The 20,667-nt window shown below is 45.0% G+C and overlaps 1 protein-coding gene across 2 annotated transcripts in view; it reads left to right on the forward strand.

Annotated features, from left to right (window-relative positions):
• The window catches only part of apc2 (APC regulator of WNT signaling pathway 2), a 193,718-nt gene that overhangs the window by 159,345 nt on the left and 13,706 nt on the right, over positions 1–20,667 (forward strand). For both annotated transcript variants that reach the window (XM_068016183.1, XM_068016184.1), the window contains 5 exons: positions 1,075–1,453; positions 3,656–3,751; positions 9,367–9,506; positions 13,017–13,094; positions 14,150–14,266. In XM_068016183.1, coding sequence (XP_067872284.1) covers positions 1,075–1,453; positions 3,656–3,751; positions 9,367–9,506; positions 13,017–13,094; positions 14,150–14,266 — 810 coding nt within the window. The remainder of the gene's footprint in view (positions 1–1,074; positions 1,454–3,655; positions 3,752–9,366; positions 9,507–13,016; positions 13,095–14,149; positions 14,267–20,667) is intronic.

Raw genomic sequence — 20,667 nt, forward strand, 5'->3', positions numbered from 1 at the left:
AGGCTTTGGTGAGATCAATGAAAGCAATGTAGAGGGGCATCTGTTGTTCGCGGCATTTCTCCTGTATCTGACGAAGGGAGAACAGCATGTCAATGGTCGATCTCTCTGCACGAAAGCCACACTGTGCCTCAGGGTAGACGCGCTCAGCCAGCTTCTGGAGCCTGTTTAAAGCGACTCGAGCAAAGACTTTCCCCACTATGCTGAGCAGGGAGATTCCACGGTAGTTGTTGCAGTCAACGCGGTCACCTTTGTTTTTATAGAGGGTGATGATATTGGCATCGCGCATGTCCTGCGGTACTGCTCCCTCGTCCCAGCACAGGCAAAGCAGTTCATGTAGTGCTGAGAGTATAGCAGGCTTGGCACTCTTGATGATTTCAGGGGTAATGCCATCCTTCCCAGGGACTTTTCCGCTGGCTGGAGAATCAATGGCATCACTGAGTTCCGATTTTGTTGGCTGTACGTCCAGCTCATCCATGACTGGTAGAGGCTGGGCTGCATTGAGGGCAATCTCAGTGACAACATTCTCCCTGGAGTACAGTTCTAGGTAGTGCTCAACCCAGTGGTCCATTTGCATATGACAAACCAATTTATAACCCAGATAAAATTAATAAAATCCTAGTTTGTCAATGGCTCAGTTGGTAACTGCACCATTTTGTTTGGTTCATGGTCTGCACTGTAGCTGCTTTCGATTGGGCGCAGAGGCTGTAAAACGAACCTTAGTGTTCCTGTGCAAGGGAAAGTAATCCAGAATTCCTGATACTGGTGAATCAAATGATCTTCACTGGAAACTGCATATGTGAACATATCAGATGAAGACAGGAGAGAAGTCTGTAGTGTAGCCTCCTGTAGTCGAATTGCTCATAGTCGAGATCCACATGTTGAAAACGGCCATTTGGGCAAGTGCAGCAACTTGATTAACAACACTCTAGCTTGATTAAAGCTTTCACTAGAGGGAGAGAGGAGAAAGTCAGATGGAAGGAATTATTTCAAGAATTGCTACAAGTCCCTGTAAAATTGGGATGGGACAAAGAAAAATTAATATTAAAAAAAGCCTTTCTGTATTTCAACCTGCAGGTAGAGATGGTGTTCTGGCTGCTTTCCATGCTGGCAACCCGTGACAAGGATGACATGTCGAGGACACTGCTTGCCATGTCCAGTTCCCAGGACAGCTGCGTTGCCATGCGCAAGTCTGGCTGCCTCCCTCTGCTCATTCAGCTCCTGCACGACAGCGAGAGGGACTCAGGACCGACCAGGAATTCCAGCGGCAGCAAGGAGGCCCGAGCCCGCGCCAGCGCAGCACTGCACAACATCATATACTCCCAGCCCGATGAAGGGCAGGCCAAAAGAGAAATGCGCGTCCTGCATGTGCTGGAACAGGTGCGCTTGTACTGCGAGACGTGTTGGGAATGGTTGGACACGAACAAACAAGGCAATGGTCCAGACTCGAACAACTGTAAGTGAAGAAACTGCCATTTTGGGATTTTACAATTGACCTCCCAGCCTCTGGGCTAGTTTGGGGAAAATAAGTTCCTGCATGTTATTCACTAATTTCAGCTGGAAATTTTATGTGTTAATTTTTGGATGAGGACAGATTAGTTGCAGCTCCTCCACAGTGAAATAACAAGTTGGTGTTTGATCACACATAGGGCTGGAGTTTGTAGTTCCGCTGTGTGGATCATGGCGGCCGTCCCCCACAGGACCCGCGCCGCCGTGCCACCACATGCCATGAATGGTGTCACCCGATTTGTGGGCAGGTGCTGGCACCATTTTTAAAAAGCTGCCAGCCCTGCAAACAAAATGCAGAATTGCCTCTGTTCCCCCATTCATCTAATAATTCAGAGTTACCTTCGTCTACCCCCCATTCATAAAATAATGCAGAGTTGCCCTCCCCCTCATTTATACACTGAATGCAGAGTTGACCCCTTCCTCCCTCCCATCTATACTCAAAATGCAGCGGTGACCCCTCCCCGTCCTCTGTGGTGCCAGCTTCTCCTGGATGGGAAAGCGAAGGCACGTGAGTGCACATGTCATTCTGAAGATTGGGAATGGATGGGAAGATCGTGGCGGATGATATGTAATGTATGCAGAGAGGTATTTTAAATATTCCAACGAGGGTCCCGTCGCAGACCAGCGGAGGTGCCGCCATGGAACTTCCCTGCCGCTGGGAAGATCAGGCCTGGCAATCCCGGCGTTGGGTTGCGTGGCGGCTGCTGCCACTCCAATTCTCTGTGCCCCCCGCCACGAAGCCTGACACCGAGCTGAGAAGAAAATCCAGCCCATGAAGTGGGGAGAAAAATGCTCACTATCTTTGCAAGCCTATAAATCGAGATTGGGTTTAGGGCAGGAGCTTAAAGCAGCAGTGGTAATGAGCTGGTGCAAAGTCCATGGTTATGTTGACAAGATGAGGAAGATTAAACTAATTGTTCCACGCTGTACCATAATACCTAAACCACCTTGCATGTAAAGGCCACTGGGATGTGCAACGAACATTTTATGTCCCACAAAGGCACTGGACCTTATAAATATGTGATTGAACGTTATGTGTTCAAGTGAATCCCATTGTATACATATGGCCACATTGTGATTTTGTAAAGGTGTGATTCCAAATGCCACAAAGTTACGTCTATAGAAGGACATGATAATTACTTTAAAAATACAGTTGCTTATTGATTATGAGGTTGTGAGTTCTAATCTCACCAATGGCCCCTTGTGAAATTGAATTCAATAAGTCTGGTAATTTGTGGGCTGGCACTGGCAAATAAATGCAAATGGGAGCTGATGTTTATTGTAAAAACCCCAACTGATTCAGTCAAGTCCCGCAGAGACTGGAACCTGCCATTTTTACACATGCCTTCAACACTACATGGTTGACTCTCTGTAGCCTCTGATGTGGCCTAGTAAGCCCTTCATCATAAAACACAATCACTGAGCAAGGAGAATACCTGCTTCCACCTTCTTAATGCTACCAAGAATGGACAGCAAATGCAACCTTGCCAATGCCACCCACTTGCCAGAAACAAATAAAAATAAATAACGTGCACAATTTTCTGAGTAAACCAAAACCACTGGGTCTAAACATTTCCTCAGGAGCGCTCTGTAAAAGCTATAAGCCTGCCCCCACTAACCTTGCTTCTTTTCCGGTAGCCTTTAATATTCTTCTTTGTTAAGTGTTCGTCTAATCTCTTTTTAAATGTGATAGATTTGTCTTCAACAGTAACAGGTAAAGGAACTTCTCAATGTAGCATAAAGCTATACCGACAAGAAAATTCCAGGTTACATAGAATTTAAAGCACAGAAACAGGCCATTCGGCCCAACTGGTCCATTCCAGTGTTTAAGCTTGACACAAGCCTCCTCCCACCCTACTTCATCTAACCTGATCAGCAGATCCTTCCATTCCCATTCCTTTCTCCCTCATGTACTTATCCAGCTTTTCCTTAACGGTATCTCTGCGACTTGCCTCAAATCCATGGTCTGTTTTAAGCTTGCCAATCTCAACAGCTCACTTGGATGAGCTACTGGACGGTTATGGTCGCCTGATGAACTGTATTCCGTAAGAAGTTAACGTCTTCAGAATAGGAGGTGCAAGAAGACAATTAGGGACAAAAGCTGCTGAATTTTAGAATCTAAGTGCTCTGCTCTTCTTTTCCCTTGTAGTGCCACTACCCATTGAACCCCAGATCTGCCAGGCGATGTGTGCAATAATGAAGCTGTCCTTCGACGAGGAGTACCGGCGTGCCATGAATGAACTTGGCAAGTTGCAAAAATTATTCTTTGACTGTTTCTTAGATATTCTCTCAGTGTTCCCATTAATTCCCCATTTTAGCTAATGGTAACTTCTGGAGCAGAATTTGGTTTCGAGACTGGATTTTATGCAGCATTTCAAAGGAACGAACCCTTAAGAGGGAAGAAGTAAAGAGCCTAAAGTTAAAGCCTAATGTTGACATACAAACTGGAGCTCATTTATCCACGTTTGTGTTAAAAAGCACTCAGAACTTAGAACAGGACATGATGAGAAAATTATAAGCTCTGGAGTCATATCAGTGGACCAGAGTTCCAGCCACAGACAGATGTTATCAGTGACAATAACAGTTTGCACTTACATTGTGCCTTTAATGTAGCAGAACTACCCAAACTGTGGGGTGGGGGGGGGGGTGGGGGGAGGCGGTGGTGTGTGTGCGAGATGTGAGGGGAGGTGCGGATGATGGATACTGAGAAAGGAATTGAAGAGATTAGAGGCAATGAGTGATGGCGAGATTACAGAGGTAGATTTTGAAAAGGTGATGAGAAATGTAGCAAGATGGAGGGATTGAGATGCGAATTTCAGATTGCAGCAATATGGTGATTGAAGACAATATAACCGATGGTGGGGCAGAGGAGGAGGGAAACAAACAGCTATTAGGGTTTGCTTTAACAAAGTGGTAGATATGGGGCCTGAGCAGGGTCCATCCCTGCTTCTTCACAGAAATGGAGGCTAACATATTTACACTTTCCCTTTTCTACCTCAGAGGGGAATTTTGGGGTAAAAGTACAAATCTACTACTGCCTAACATGGCAGAAGTTGTGCATCTAATGGCCAAAGTCTTGATTTCATATCATTGTAGTTGTTTGACTTCAAATGCACTCAAATCTGCCAGCCAACCAACACGATGGGCTTGATTTTCAAATCGGGGTTGGGAACCCGAAGCTTGGATGAATTCCAGGTCCTGAACTCGTAGCTCAGCTCTGTCACTTTCGCAACGCCATTTTTAAATGTAAATGTTCTAATTGGTCAGGAGATGAGCTCAGCGCTCAATTAGTGGCACCAAGTGCCTCCAGGAGGCAGGAACTACCTGTCTGGCACCGGTGCAAAGGAAAGTGATAGCCATGTTGGGGGCTGCCACTGCCTTGGTGAAGAGAGCAAGCAGCTCCTTACCGGGCCAGCAGTGTCACCGGGGAAAAATGAAGGTCCAGTGCCAGCACCGGCTCAAGAAGATACATCAAAAAAGTGTCTCAAGACAAAGACTGATAAAGTTTACTTGGCCCTGCAGTGGACCCATCAGCTAATGTGCACCAGACTGTTCAGGATCGCTAAAATAAAGATTAAAAATTTAATTCTGCATGGACAGGCCCCTTAACAAGCTTAGAGTCATAGAGTCATAGAATTTTACAGCACAGAAACAGGCCCTTCGGCCCAACGAGCCTATGCCGACCATCAAGCACCTGACCTAACTAATCCCATTTCCCCGCACTTGGCCTGTAGCCTTGTATGCTATGGCGTTTCAAGTGCTCATCTAAATATTTCTTGAATGCCGTAAGTGTTCCTGCCTCTACCACTCCTTCAGGCAGTGCGTTCCAGATTCCAACCACCCTCTGGGTGAAAAAATTCCTCCTCAACTCCCCTCTAAACCTCATGCCCCTTACCTTAAATCTATGCCCCCTAGTTATTGACCTCTCCGCTAAGGGAAACATTTTCTTCCTATCTATCCTATCAATGCCTCTCATAATTTTGTACACCTCAATCAGGTCCCCCCCTCAGCCTTCTCCGCTCCAAGGAAAACAACCCCAGTCTATCTAGTCGGTCTTCATAGCTGAAATGCTCCAGCCCAGACAACATCCTGGTGAATCTCCTCTGCACCCTCTCCATTGCAATCACATCCTTCCTGTAGTGTGACGACCAGAAATGTACACAGTATTCCAACTGTGGCCTAACCAGCGTTTTATACAGCTCCATCATAACCCCCCCTACTCTTATATTCTATGCCTCGGCTAATAAAGGCAAGTATCCCGTTAGTCTTCCTAACCACTTTATCTACCTATGCTGCTGCCTTCAGTGATCTATGGACAAGCACCCAAGGTCCCTCTGACCCTCTGTACTCCCTAGGGTCCTACCATCCATTGTATAATCTATTGCTTTGTTAGACCTCCCAAAGTACATCACCTCACACTTCTCAGGATTAAACTCCATCTGCCACTGCTCCGTCCATCTTACCAGCCCGTCTATATTGTCCTGTAGACTAAGGCTATCCTCCTCACTATTTACGACACCACCAATTTTCGTATCATCTGTGAACTTACTGATCATACCCCTTATATTCATGTCTAAATCATTAATGTACACTACAAACAGTAAGGGTCCCAGCACCAATCCCTGCGGTACACCACTGGTCACAGGCTTCCACTCGCAGAAACAACCCTCTGCCATCACCCTCTGCCTCCTGCCACTAAACCAATTTTGAATCCATTTTGCCAAATTACCCTGGATCCCATGGGCCTTTACTTTCTTAACCAATCTTCCATGTGGGACCTTATCAAAAGCCTTACTGATGCCCATGTAGACCACATCAACTGCTTTACCCTCATCTACACCTCTAGTCACCTCCTCAAAAAATTCAATCAAATTTGTTAGACACGATTTCCCCCTGACAAAGCCATGCTGACTATCCCTGATTAATCCCTGCTTCTCCAAGTGGAGATTAATCCTGTCTCTCAGAATTTTTTCCAATAATTTCCTTACCACTGATGTTACACTCACCGGCCTGTAATTACCTGGTTTATCCCTGCTACCCTTCTTAAATAGTCATACCACATTCGCTGTCCTCCAATCCTCTGGTACCTCTGCTGTGGCCAGAGAGGATCTGAAAATTTGTGTCAGAGCCCCCGCTATCTCTTCCCTTGCCTCACATAGCAGCCTATGTGATACATCTCATCTGGACCTGGGGATTTATCCACCTTCAAGCCCGCTAAAACAGCTAATACTTCCTCCTTTTCAATGCTAACTTGATCAAGTATATCACAATCCCTTTCCCTGATCTCTACACCTACATCGTTCCTCTCCATAGTGAACACAGATGAAAAGTAATCATTCAAAACCTCCCCTATGTCCTCCGGCTCCACACACAGATTGCCTCCATAATCCCTAATGGGCCCCACTTTTTCCCCTGGTTATCCTCTTGTCCCTAACATACTTATAAAACGCCTTGAGATTTTCTTTTATCTTGTCTGCCAGTGATTTTTCATACCCCTCTATGCTCTCCTAATTACTTTTTTAAGTACTCCCCTACACTTTCTATACTCCTCTAGGGCCTCCGCTGTTTTCAGCACTCTGAATCTGCCATACGCCACCTATTTTTTCCTTATCCAATCTTCTATATCCCTTGACATCCAGGGTTCCCTTCACCTTTACTGGAACATGCTGCACCTGAACCCTCACAATTTTCCTTCTAAGTGACTCCCACAGGTCTGATGTAGACTTTCCTGTAAGAAGCTGCTCCCAGTTCACTTTGGCCAGATCCTGTTTTATCATTTATTTTTATTTTTATTTAGAGATACAGCACTAAAACAGGCCCTTCGGCCCACCGAGTCTGTGCCGACCATCAACCACCCATTTATACTAATCCTACACTAATTCCATATTCCTACCACATCCCCACCTGTCCCTATATTTCCCTACCACCTACCTATACTAGGGGCAATTTACAATGGCCAATTTACCTATCAACCTGCAAGTCTTTGGCATGTGGGAGGAAACCGGAGCACCCGGAGGAAACCCACGCAGACACAGGGAGAACTTGCAAACTCCACACAGGCAGTACCCAGAATTGAACCCGGGTCGCTGGAGCTGTGAGGCTGCGGTGCTAACCACTGCGCCACTGTGCCGCCCCTGAAATCTGCCTTCCCCCAATTCAGTACTCTTATTTCCGGTCCCTCTTTGTCCTTTTCCATAACAATCTTAAACCTTACAGAGTTATAGTCATTATCCCCAAAATGCTCCCCCACTGCCACATCTACCACTTGTCTGGCCTCATTCCCCAGGATTAAGTCCAGTAAGGCCCTCCTCTTGTAGGACTCTCTACATGCTGGCTCAAAAAGCTCTCCTGAATACACTTGAAGAATTCCACCCCCTTTAAGCTTTTTGCACCAATACTATCCCCTCTAATATAGGGGAAGTTGAAATCTCCTACTATTATTACCCTATTATTTTTGCACCTCTCTGAGACTTGCCTACATATCTGCTCCTCTATATCTCCCTGACTGTTTGGAGGCCTGTAATACACTCCCAGCCAAGTGACTGCCCCCTTTTTGTTTTTAAGTTCTACCCATATGGCCTCATTAGAGGAACCTCCTAGGATATCATCCCTCCTTACTGCAGTAATTGTCTCTTTAATCAACAGTGCAATGCCACCTCCTCTTGTATCCCCTCCCCTATCACGTCTGAAGATTCTAGCCCCTGGAATATTAAGCTGCCAGTCCTGCCCTTCCCTCAACCATGTCTCAATTATAGCAATAATATCATATTCCCATGTGCTTAGGGGTCATTAATTAGCATGAGCGGGTTTCCCGTTTGCTCCCCCCGCTGGACCTTTGAAAATTATGATTTGTCCTGGAGTCATTGAGATCCCGAGACAACCTCTGGGAATGCAATTTTGAAATCGCACCCACGCTAGTTCCTGACCCCGCAGCCCTTTGAAAATCTGACCCAATGTGTTTAGTCCCTTTTTAGTTCATCTACTGGGCCAGATGCTTCAAAGAACCATAGAAGCTAACAGCACAGAAGGAGGCCATTTGGCCCATTGTACCCCTGCTGGCTCTTAGAAAGAGCAGTCGTACTTGGTCCCACATCTCCACTTCTTGTCTGTAACACTGTAAGTTCCTTATCCTCAAGTACCTGTCCAACTGTCTTTTAGAATTATTTATGGAATCAGCTTCCACCACTTTTTCACGCAGGCAAACATCATAAGGGGAAAAGCCAACATTACTGATTTTATTCTTTAAAAGCACTGTTGTCGTTATAAAAACATAATGTCCAACCCCAGTGTAAGTACATCTTGGGTCAGGTACCTATCGGCCTGTACTCCCAGCTGAAGGAAAACATGCCAGTGAGCAGTCAATCAGAATTGCTCAGCTACCTTTTGTTCACTAGTCTTAAATGTAAAATCTCTTGAAGTAATTCTTTCTGGAATGTAGTTACAGGTCTACTGGATCTGGGTGCCATATTCTAATGCTGATTCCAAACAGACTTGGTTCCACAAGAGAAGTTGGATGAAGGAATTTGAATCTGTAGTTAAGATCTGGGGACCTGAATGCAAATTTAGATTTCGAATGCAATTCATCTGACTGCTCATCTCCACTGACTCATAACTAGTTGAAAAAAAAACATAGTTTGGAGCAATTTCATTTGCTGGAACGTAACTCTGTCTGCAAGATATCACCTGTTAGATCTCTAACTTGTTCCAGTTCTGATGAGAGGTCATCGACCTGAAACGTTAACTCTGTATCTCTTTCCAGAGATGTTGCCTGACCTGCTGAGTATTTCCAGCATTTTCTGTTTTTATGTCCAAGACTTGGGAGTCTTCCGGCTGTTATTTTCTCCCCTCCTTCCAATACAGGAGGTTTGCAGGCAGTTGCTGAACTACTTCAAGTTGATTGTGACATGTATGGGCCCACCAATGACCCTCTGAATTCAGCCCTACGTCGGTATGCAGGAATGGCCCTGACCAACCTCACCTTCGGAGATGTAGTCAACAAGGTGAGTGACTGTACCTTGTCCATATACACCTATCTGCCAATCACTGGTCAAGAAAAAAAGAGAAGGATTTGTAGGGTAAATTTTGCTCTTAGCACAGGAATGTAAATCAGAGGATCGTGGATGGAGGATCAGCATTCCCGATTCGCAGCACTTCTGATTGACGGCTGTTATTATTACCTTTATAATCCTCCTGGTCGTATGTCAGAATGTTCAGTCAAGAATGGGAAATTCGAGGCACATAGTGTGGCTGCCTACTGGGGGCCTGCTCTCAATGATGGAGATGGAATCATCGAATAGTATAGCACAGAAAGAGGCCATATGGCCCATTTAATCTGCATTGCTTTTTCAAAGAGCAGTCCAGTTTGTTGCACAATTCCCCGCTCTTTCCCCATATCGTTGTATTTTTTTCTCTTTCAAGTATTTATTCAGTTCCCTTTACAAGGCAACAATTGAATCTGTACAGGCATTATCCACTCGCATCATTGAAAACGTTTTCTCTCATGTAGCCTCTGGTTCACTCACCTTAAATCTGTTTCTTCTTGTTATCGACCCTTCAGCCATTGGAAACAGTTTCTCTTTACTTACTCTGACTTTCCAACCCTTTATGATTTTATACACCTCTATCAAATCTCCTCTTAGCCTTTTCTGCTGTAAGGAGGAGAACTCCCAGCTTCTCCAGTCTATCAATGGGGGTGGGAGTTTTATGCTATGGGAGGATGTTCTTGCTATGGAGGGAGTGCAGCAAAGGTTCATCAGACTGATTCCTGGGATGGTAGGATTGACGTATGAAGAGAGATTGGGTCGATTAGGCTTGTATTCGCTCGAGTTTAGAAGAATGAGAGGGGATCTCTTAGAAACCTACAAAATTCTAACAGGACTGGACAGACTAGATGCAGGAAGGATGTTCCCGATGGCAGGGGAGTCGAGGACCAGGGGTCACAGTCTAAGTAAGGATAAAGGGTTTAGGACTGAGATGAGGAGGGATTTCTTCACCCAGAGAGTGGTGAACCTGTGGAATTATCTACCACACAAAGCAATTGAGGCCAAATCATTAAATATATTCAAGAAAGAGTTAGATATGATTCTTAGGGCTAAAGGGATCAAGGGATAAAGGGAGAAAGCAGGAACAAGGTATTGAGTGTGGATGATCAGCCACGATCGTATTGAATGGCGGTGCAGGCTTGAAGGGCCGAATGGCCTACTCCTGCTCCTATTTTTCGATGTTTCTTGCATCAGGTTTGGAGGCGGGGGGAGCATATAATTGGGTGGGATGGTAGCAGGTTGGGGGGTTGGATTGCTGCCACTTTCCTGCCTCCAACCAACCCGGGGTGGGAAGGCCTATGAATGGCCTTCCTGCTCCACCACCAATTGAGGCCCTTAAGTGGGCATTTAATGCCTAATTAAGGGCCTCATCCTGCCGCCGCCAGAATCAGCCCAGTGGCCGGCAGCCTGTCACCGCAGAGGGAGCACGACAAGCAAATCCGTGCGGGTTGCTTGCTGGCTTCGGGGCGAGTTGAGTGGGTGTCCCTCGTTAAAAGGCACTTAGTGCCTGAATGAAGAACCCAGCATTGGGAAGTGGGGGGGGAGGGTCCTTGCTTAGTGCCACCCCCTGCCCTTGCTTCCAACCCCTCCCTACATGCTTTCCCCCACGAACCCCATCCCACAAAACCCCTCCCACTGAGACTTACCTATGGCCTGGCTCCTGGGCCTCAGTTAAGTGCTCCAACTGCAGCAGTCACCACCTATGCGGTGGCGCTGCTCAGTTCAAGAGATGCCAGCCTTTGATTGGCTGGCAGCTCTTAGCAAGCGGGACTTCTGCTGCCTTGATCCTGGGTAGGCCCACTGCTGTCCACTTAAGTGCCTAATTGACACTTGATCCAGCGGGTCTTCCCCAGAGGAGGTGACACGGGGCTCTCATCAGTACTTTTGCCGGTTGTCAAGAATCCCGTCGCCAAGACAAAATCCTGGCCAATGTAACTGCAAGACCTCATCACTGAGACTATTCTAGCAAATCTCTTCTGTACCTTTTCCAAAGCCTTCATGTCCTTCTTAAAGTGTGCTGCTCAGAATTGGACACAGTACTCCAGGTGGGGCCAAACTGGAGTTTTATATAAGTTTAGTATAAGTTCTGGCTTTTGTACTCTCTACCTCTATTTATAATGCCCAGGATCCCAAATGCTTTATTAATTGCCTTGTTAACCTGTCCTGCCACCATCAAAGGTTTGTGTACAAACACCCCCAAATCTCTCTGTTCTTGCACCCACTTTAAAATTGTACCATTTAGTTGTATTGTCCCTCCTTATTCTTCCTACCAAAATGTATCACTTCACACCTTTCTGCAAGGAATTTCACCTGCCATGTGTCCACCCATTTCATTAGTCTGTGTCCTCTTGAAGTCTAACACTATCTTCTTCACTGTTTGATACACTTCCATGTTTCATGTTAAAAGTTGTGCCCTGTACAACAAAGTCCAAATTATTAATGTACAATCAGTGGTTGTACTGGTGCTAAATCTCTTCCACATTATGAACAGTACAAATTCAGTGCAGATTGCCTAACCTCTCCTGTTAATGTATATATGGGTATTTGTTGTAGTCCGTCATGTCTGCTGCTGTGAAATTAAAAGGACGCAGTGACTGAAAATCAATACAATATTATAACTTTTGTATATCTATGATAATAACTCTATTGAACTCCAGGAATGAGTATATGGGCGGGAGGGGAGTAGCAATCATTTACTCAGTGCTGGTCTAGTGGGAGTTCCCAATATACTTGATCTTTCAGTTCATTTTTTCCTAATAACAATGTTCACATCAAGACAAGATTAATGTAAGAGAAGTGCTGATCAGAAGCTGGTGCTTACAGAAGTAGAGGTCAATCTGATTGATACAATCTTTCTCAGATCCTTTTAGTTGTGAATAGGTGGAAAATAGATGAAATTTATTTACATTTTGTCAATATACGTTAATCAATCTGTTATGTTTAGTAACTAATATCTGTATACAGTAAATAATCGATAACCTAATCTGGGATTCATCTACTACTGAAACACGATCTTCAATGTCAATGACTGTTTAATCTTTTCTAAAACAGTTGATAAGTCACAAGGAACGTGCAATCTGCCACTGGTCAAAAACGGCAGCTGTCCCTAACAGGAATGGATCTGCTCTGGCTGATTTTTTTCTTTTGTTCCCTAGCTCAGGGTACAGGGTCCAATTTCAATGCCCTGATTGCAGCTTGGCTGAGGTCAACAAATTCAGCACATGGAATCAAGCTAGCTCCATATCACAAAGCTTGAAACTAGGCTGATTTAAGATGTTGCCGTAGTGAATCATTTTCTCAACTTCCCTGTGGAACCACGGTGTCCCATAAAAGAACCAATCGCCGGTGTGAAGACTTGTACAGCCTGTTTGTCTTGGTCAGAAATATCTAGAGGAGAGAGAATCAAACTGTTCAGTAAATGAGATGTACTCACTTGTTCAGCTTTCGTGTCTGTTTTTCCTCTTGCAGGCTACACTGTGCTCCAGAAAAGGCTGCATGCAAAGTATTGTGGCCCAGTTAGAGTCTGAAAGTGAAGACATACATCAGGTGGGCGAATTATGAAACATTTTATTCAGATACTTTGTAAAAGTTTAAAGGAATACTCCAGGATAAGGCACTACAATGTTCTTAAACTTGTATATTCATCTAAAAACATCCCTTGTTTATATATGTTATAAAATAAAAATTTTCAAATGAAAAATAATTGATATTAATTTTTGGTCTCTCCATCAGAGCTGCCATCTTTAAACTAATACAGACCCTTAATTTGGACTATTCCTTTAACTGTACAGCTTGAACTTAAAGAAGGAGAAATGAGTCCTCAGTGCATTTGACTTCAATAGATTGTAAGATATCAGGTAGGGTAGCTGACCCGAAACTACCTCGTTCCCACCAGGTGGTTAAAACTGGGGCTTTAGTGTTTAAACAGCTTGTATTTGAATAGCTGGTTAGCATGTGAACATTCTTGCAGCCAGTTTCATTTTCTTCAGAGTAGATGCATCTATATGCTTATCTGCTCATCTGTATGTGTGCACACAACTGTGCTCTCTCACACGTGTGTAAACACTTTATGGCATCAAAAACTCTCTGGTCCTTATGTTTATCATCTGTATGATTTTACTGTGTTTTGAAGAGACACTGTTGGGATCAAATCCATTTGTGGGATTTTGGAAATATGAATTCCAATCAGGATGCATTCAAAATCTTGTTATTAATTGAATCAGTCATTCTTGGACATATGGAAGAAAATCTTCAAGTAGGCATTATGTGTTACAGTTAGTTTTGTCTTTATCTATAGCGGAACTCTGCATTAGAAGCATATCATTATATTATGTGTTTGTGGGGCATCTATGAATGTGCATGTAAAGTAATAATTTGTGTGTGTGTGTGTGTGTGTCTCTAGATGTAGTTGTCAAAAGGGAAATCATTGTTACCATGGAGGGTGAAAGACTTGGAAGATGAGATTGGTATTCATCCTTGGGGTGGAAGTCAGGGTGAGGCTGAAACAACCAGGAAAATCAATTTGCTAGCGTGTGTCTCAGTTCCCAACCTGCACCTTATAGTATAGGCTTCCTCTTTTGATTGAGTGCTTAATGTTCCAGGTCGTGGCTAGTATTATGAGGAATCTTTCATGGAGAGCAGACATCAACAGCAAGAGGATTCTACGGGAAGTCAGAAGTGTAAGCGCATTGATGCAATGTGCACTGAAGGCTAAAAAGGTGCGTTCTTAAATAACTGGCTCACAATTCATTGTTAACCTAAGATTCTGGAGAAGAATATTGATGGAAAAATGTATCCAAGCCACGAGGTGAGGGGAGCAGAAAGAATCCATCTCATGGGACTGGTTGTCAATCCATAAAGAATAACATTGCCTCAAGGATTTAAATACTCAATCAGAATTTACTTTAATGTCATATTCTTCTTCTCAATCCTGTGTCTCTCATTCAACGCCACCACCCTTCTCCCCTACCATTCTCTCTTAAAACTCTCTTGATGTATTAAAAACAAGACATGCTGGAAAAACTCAGCAGGTCTGGCAGCATCTGTGGAAAGAGAAGCAGAGTTAACGTTTCGGGTCAGTGACCCTTCTTCGGAACTGACAAATATTAGAAATGTCAAAGGTTATAAGCAAGTGAGGCGGGGGTGGGGCAAGAGATAACAAAGGAGAAGGTGTAGATTGGATAAGGCCACATAGCTGACCAAAAGGTCGTGGAGCAAAGGCAAACAATATGTTAATGGTGTGTTGAAAGACAAAGCATTAGTACAGATAGGGTGTTAACGGACTGAAGATTGAACAGCAGCAAGTACAAACATGAAAAAAACAGTGGGTAAGCAAACTGAACAAACTAAGATGAAATGAAATAAACATTTAAAAAAATTGTAAAAAATGTAAAAAAGAAAAAAAGAAAAAATAACTAAAAATAAAAGTAAAATGGGGGGCCCGTCATGTTCTGAAATTATTGAACTCAATGTTTAGTCCGGCAGGCTGTAGTGTGCCTAATCGGTAAATGAGATGCTGTTCCTCGAGCTTGCATTGATGTTCACTGGAACACTGCAGCAAGCCCAGGATAGAGATGTGAGCATGAGAGCAGGGGGAAGTGTTGAAATGGCAAGCAACCGGAAGCTCAGGGTCCTGCTTGCGGACTGAGCAGAGGTGTTCCGCAAAGCGGTCACCCAGTCTGCGTTTGGTCTCCCGAATGTAGAGGAGACCACATTGTGAGCAGCAAATACAGTATACTACATTGAAAGAAGTACAAGTAAATCGCTGCTTCACCTGAAAGGAGTGTTTGGGGTCTGGGATAGTGAGGAGAGGGGAGGTAAATGGGCAGGTATTACACCTCCTGCGATTGCAGGGGAAGGTGCCCTGAGACGGGGACGAGGTGGTGGGGGTAATGGAGGAGTGGACCAGGGTGTCGTGGACGGAACGATTCCTTTGGAATGCTGACAGGGGAAGGGAGGGGAAGATGCGTTTGGTAGTGGCATCACGCTGGAGGTGGCGGAAATGGCGGAGGATGATCCTTTGGATATGGAGGCTGATGGGGTGGAAAGTGAGGACAAGGGGAACCCTGTCACGGTTCTGGGAGGGAGGGGAAGGGGTGCGGGTAGAGGTGCGGGAAATGGGCCGGACACGGTTGAGGGCCCTGTCAACAACAGTGGGGGGGAATCCTCGGTTGAGGAAAAAAGAGGTCGTATCAGAAGCACCGTCATGGAAGGTAGCATCATCAGAGCAGATGCGTCGGAGAAACTGGGAGAATGGAATGGAGTCCTTACAGGAGGTAGGGTGTGAAGAAGTGTAGTCGAGGTAGCTGTGGGAGTCAGTGGGCTTATAATGGATATTAGTAGACAACCTATCCCCAGAGATGGAGACAGAGAAGTTGAGGAAGGGAAGTGTCAGAGATGGACCATGTAAAGGTGAGAGAAGGATGGAAAGTGGAAGTAAAGTTGAAAAAGATTTCCAGTTCGGGTCGGGAGCAGAAAATGTCACCGATACAGTCATCAATGTACCAGAAAAAGAGTTGGGGGAGGGGGCCTGAGTAGGACTGGAACAAAGAATGCTCGACATATCCCACAAAAAGACAGGCATAACTAGGACCCATGCGGGTACCCATAGCAACACTTTTTACTTGAAGGAAGTGAGTGGAGTTAAAGGAGAAGTTGTTCAATGTGAGAACAAGTTCAGCCAAGTGGAGGAGGGTGGTGGTGGAGGGGACTGGTTGGGCCTCTGTTCCAGGAAGAAGCGGAGAGCTCTTAAACCTTCCTGGTGGGGGATGGAGGTGTAGAGCGATTGGACGTCCATAGTGAAGAGGAGGCGGTTGGGACCAGGAAACTGGAAATTTTCAAAATGACGTAGGGCATCAGAAGAGTCACGGATGCAGGTGGGAAGAGACTGGACCAGCGGAGAAAAGATAGGAAGAAATAAGTTCAGTGGGGCAGGAGCAGGCTGACACAATGGGTCTGTCGGGACAGTCCCGTTTGTGGATTTTGGGAAGGAGGTCGAAGCGGGCTGTCCGGGGTTGCGGGACTATGAGGTTGGAAGCTGTAGAGGGAAGATCTCCAGAGGAGATGAGGTCAGTGACAGTCCTTTGGACAGTGGCTTGATGTTCGTTGGTGGGGTCATGGTCCAGAAGGAGCTGGGAAGAAGCGTCTGTGAGTTGGCATTGAGCTTCTGCAAGGTAGAGGTTGGTACACCATACAACAACAGCACCACCCTTGTCTGCAGGCTTGATGACCATGTCGGGGTTAGACCTGAGAGAATGGAGTGCCTCAAGTTCAGAGGTTAGAGTGAGTGAGGGGGGGCAGAGAAATTGAGATGACCAATGTTTCGCCGACAGTTTTCAATGAAGAGATCAAGAGCGGGTAAGAGGCTAGGGGGAGGGGTCCAGGTAAAGGAAGAATGCTGGAGGCGGGTGAATGGGTCTGCTGGTTGGAGGGAGGACTCCTGGTCAAAGAAGTGAGCCCAGAGGCTCATTGTAAAATCATGCATTTTGTCCATATTTTTATATACAATCCGTAAACTTGAGGTCATCCAAAGCTCTGCTGCTCGTGTCCTTATTCACACCAAATCCTGTTCACCATCGTCCCTGTGCTCATTGACATACATTGGCTCCCGATCTCGCAGTGCCACAATTTTTAAATTCTCATCCTTGTTTTGAAATCCCTCTATGGCCTCATCCCTTCCTATCTTTCTAACCTCCTCTAGCCCCACAACCCTCCGAGATATCTTCAGTCATCTAATTTTAGCCTCTTGAATATCCCTGATTTTAATTGTTCCACCATTGGTGGCCATTCCGTCAGTTGTCTAGGCCCTAAACTCTGGAATTCCCTCCCTAAACCTCTCCACCTCTTTATTTCTCTTTTCTCCTTTAAAGATGCTCCTTAAAACCTACCTCTTTGATCAAGCTTTTGGCCATCTGCCCTAATATCACCTTATGTAGCTCAGTCTCAAATTTTGCTTTATAAGGCTCCTGTGAAGCACCTGGGAATGTTTCATTATGATAAAGGCACGAGAATAAATAAAAGTTGTTGTAATACTTCAATTTGCAGATCATTATTTATTGTCAAATAGCAAAACTTCTGACAATTTGGGAGCAGAAAAGCACAGTTGGTTGGGACAAATATTTATTTCTCCATACAGTCTGGGGAGCCAGGAGATGCCAAACTGTGATGGGACAGCAACCACACCCTCCCCCCACCCCGCCCCACCCCTCACTGGCAGCAGTCTGTAATTACAGTGTCAGAAGTTTACATTGGAATTAGTTTAGTTTAGAGATACAGCACTGAAACAGGCCCTTCGGCCCACCGAGTCTGTGCCGACCATCAACCACCCATCCATACTAATCCTACACTAATCCCATATTCCTACCACATCCCCACCTGTCCCTATATTTCCCTACCACCTACCTATACTAGGGGCAATTTACAATGGCCAATTAACCTATCAACCTGCAAGTCTTTTGGCTTGTGGGAGGAAACCGGAGCACCCGGAGAAAACCCACGCAGACACAGGGAGAACTTGCAAACTCCACACAGGCAGTACCCAGAATTAAACCCGGGTCGCTGGAGCTGTGAGGCTGCGGTGCTAACCACTGTGCCACTGTGGGTTTGGGAGCGGATTCATAATGGAAAAGGTTTACATGTAAATATGACAAAAAACAGGAAACAAAGGTTTGTAGATATGAAATACGCATAGATTTAAAGTAAGATTTTTATATATTGTAGATAGTTGCATAATCAGAGAAGTGCATATGGAAAGAAAATACATACTCTGGGAATGGTTAGAAATAAGAACATAAGAACTAGGAGCAGGAGTAGGCAATTCAGCCCCTCGAGCCTGCTCCGCCATTCAATAGGATCACGGCTGATCTCATCTCAGCCTCAACTCCACTTTCCTGCCCATTCTCCATAACCCTTCAACCCTTTATTAATTAAAAATCTGTCTATCTCCACCTTAAATTTACTCAATGTCCCGGCATTCACCGCACTCTGGGGTAGTGAATTCCACAGACTCACGACCCTTTGAGAGAAGTAATTTCTCCTCACCTCCGTTTTAAATCTGCTACCCCTTATCCTAAAACTATGACCTCTTGTTCCAGATTGCCCCACCAGAGGAAACATCCTCTCTATGTCTACTTTGTCAATCCCCTTAATCATCTTATATACCTCAGTTAGATCTCCTCTCATTCTTCTATAAAGGCCTAAACTGCTCAATCTCTCTTCATAAGACAAACCCCTCATCTCTGGAATCAATCTAGTGAACCTCCTCTGAACTGCATCCAATGCAACCACATCCCTCCTCAAGTAAGGGGACCAAAACTGTATGCAGTACTCCAGATGCGGTCTCACTAATGCCTTGTACAGTTGCAGCAACACTTCCCTACTTTTATACTCTATTCCTTTAGCAATAAATGCCAAAATTCCATTTGCCTTCCTTATTATCTGCTGCACCTGCATACTAGTTTTCTGTGATTCATGCACGAGGACACCCAGATCCCTCTGCACCAAAGCACTCTGAAATAGCTAATGTTGACGAAAGAAATCTGTGATTGCTAGTAGACTTAGCATTGCACATGTCAAGGAACTATGCATTAGCATTGGAAAATTTTCACAGTGTTATATTTCCAATTAGAAAAGTATAATTCAAGTGGGTTATTGTAACACTATATAATAGTATGATGAGACTATACCATGAGTATTACATCCAGCTTTAGTCATCAAAATACTGAGTTAATAGGTTAGAAAAACTGGACTCTTTGGGCTTGGAAGAAGGAAGATCTTATGGTTGTAAATAAAATATTGTATGATATAGAAAAGCTAAATCCAGAGCATTGCTTTGAGTTAACCCATGACAAAGGACAAAGAACAAAGAACAGTACAGCACAGGAACAGGCCATTCGGCCCTCCAAGCCCTCCAATCTTGATGCCTGTCTAAACTAAAACCTTCTGCACTTCCGGGGACCGTATCCCTCTATTCCCATCCTATTCATGTATTTGTCAAGATGCCTCTTGAATGTCGCTATCGTACCTGCTTCCACCACCTCCCCCGGCAGCAAGTTCCAGGCACTCACCACCCTCTGTGTAAAGAACTTGCCTCGCACATCCCCTCTAAACTTTGCCCCTCGCACCTTAAACCTATGTCCTGTAGTAACTGACTCTTCCACCCTGGGAAAAAACTTCTGACTATCCACTCTGTCCATGCCACTCATAACTTTGTAAACCTCGATCATGTCACCCCTCCACCTCCGTCGTTCCAGTGAAAACAATCCGAGTTTATCCAACCTCTCCTCATAGCTAATGCCCTCCAGACCAGGCAACATCCTGGTAAACCTCCTCTGTACCCTCTCCAAAGCCTCCACATCCTTCTGGTAGTGTGGCGACCAGAATTGCACGCAATATTCTAAGTGTGGCCTAACTAAGGTTCTGTACAGTTGCAGCATGACTTGCCAATCTTTATACTCTATGCCCCGACCGACGAAGGCAAGCATGCCGTATGCCTTCTTGACTACCTTATCCACATGCGTTGCCACTTTCAGTGACCTGTGGACCTGTACGCCCAGATCTCTCTGCCTGTCAATACTTCTAAGGGTTCTGCCATTTACTGTATACTTCCCACCTGTATTAGATATTCCAAAATGCATTACCTCACATTTATCCCGATTAACCTCCATCTGCCATTTTTCCGCCCAACCGATCTATATCCTGCTGTGTCCTCTGACAATCCTCATCACTATCCGCAACTCCACCAACCTTTGTGTCGTCCGCAAACTTACTAATCAGACCAGCTACATTTTCCTCCAAATCATTTATATATACTACAAACAGCAAAGGTCCCAGCACTGATCCCTGCGGAACACCACTAGTCACATCCCTCCATTCAGAAAAGCACCCTTCCACTGCTACCCTGTCTTCTATGACCGAGCCAATTCTATATCGATCTTGCCAGCTCACCTCTGATCCTGTGTGACTTCACCTTTTGTACCAGTCTGCCATGCGGGACCTTGTCAAAGGCTTTACTGAAGTCCATATTGACAACATCCACTGCCTTTCCTTCATCAATCATCTTCGTCACTTCCTCAAAAAACTCAACCAAATTAGTGAGACACGACTTCCCCTTCACAAAACC

This window comes from Heterodontus francisci, chromosome 36 (assembly GCF_036365525.1).
Source record: "Heterodontus francisci isolate sHetFra1 chromosome 36, sHetFra1.hap1, whole genome shotgun sequence".
NCBI classification, from domain to species: Eukaryota; Metazoa; Chordata; class Chondrichthyes; order Heterodontiformes; family Heterodontidae; genus Heterodontus; species Heterodontus francisci.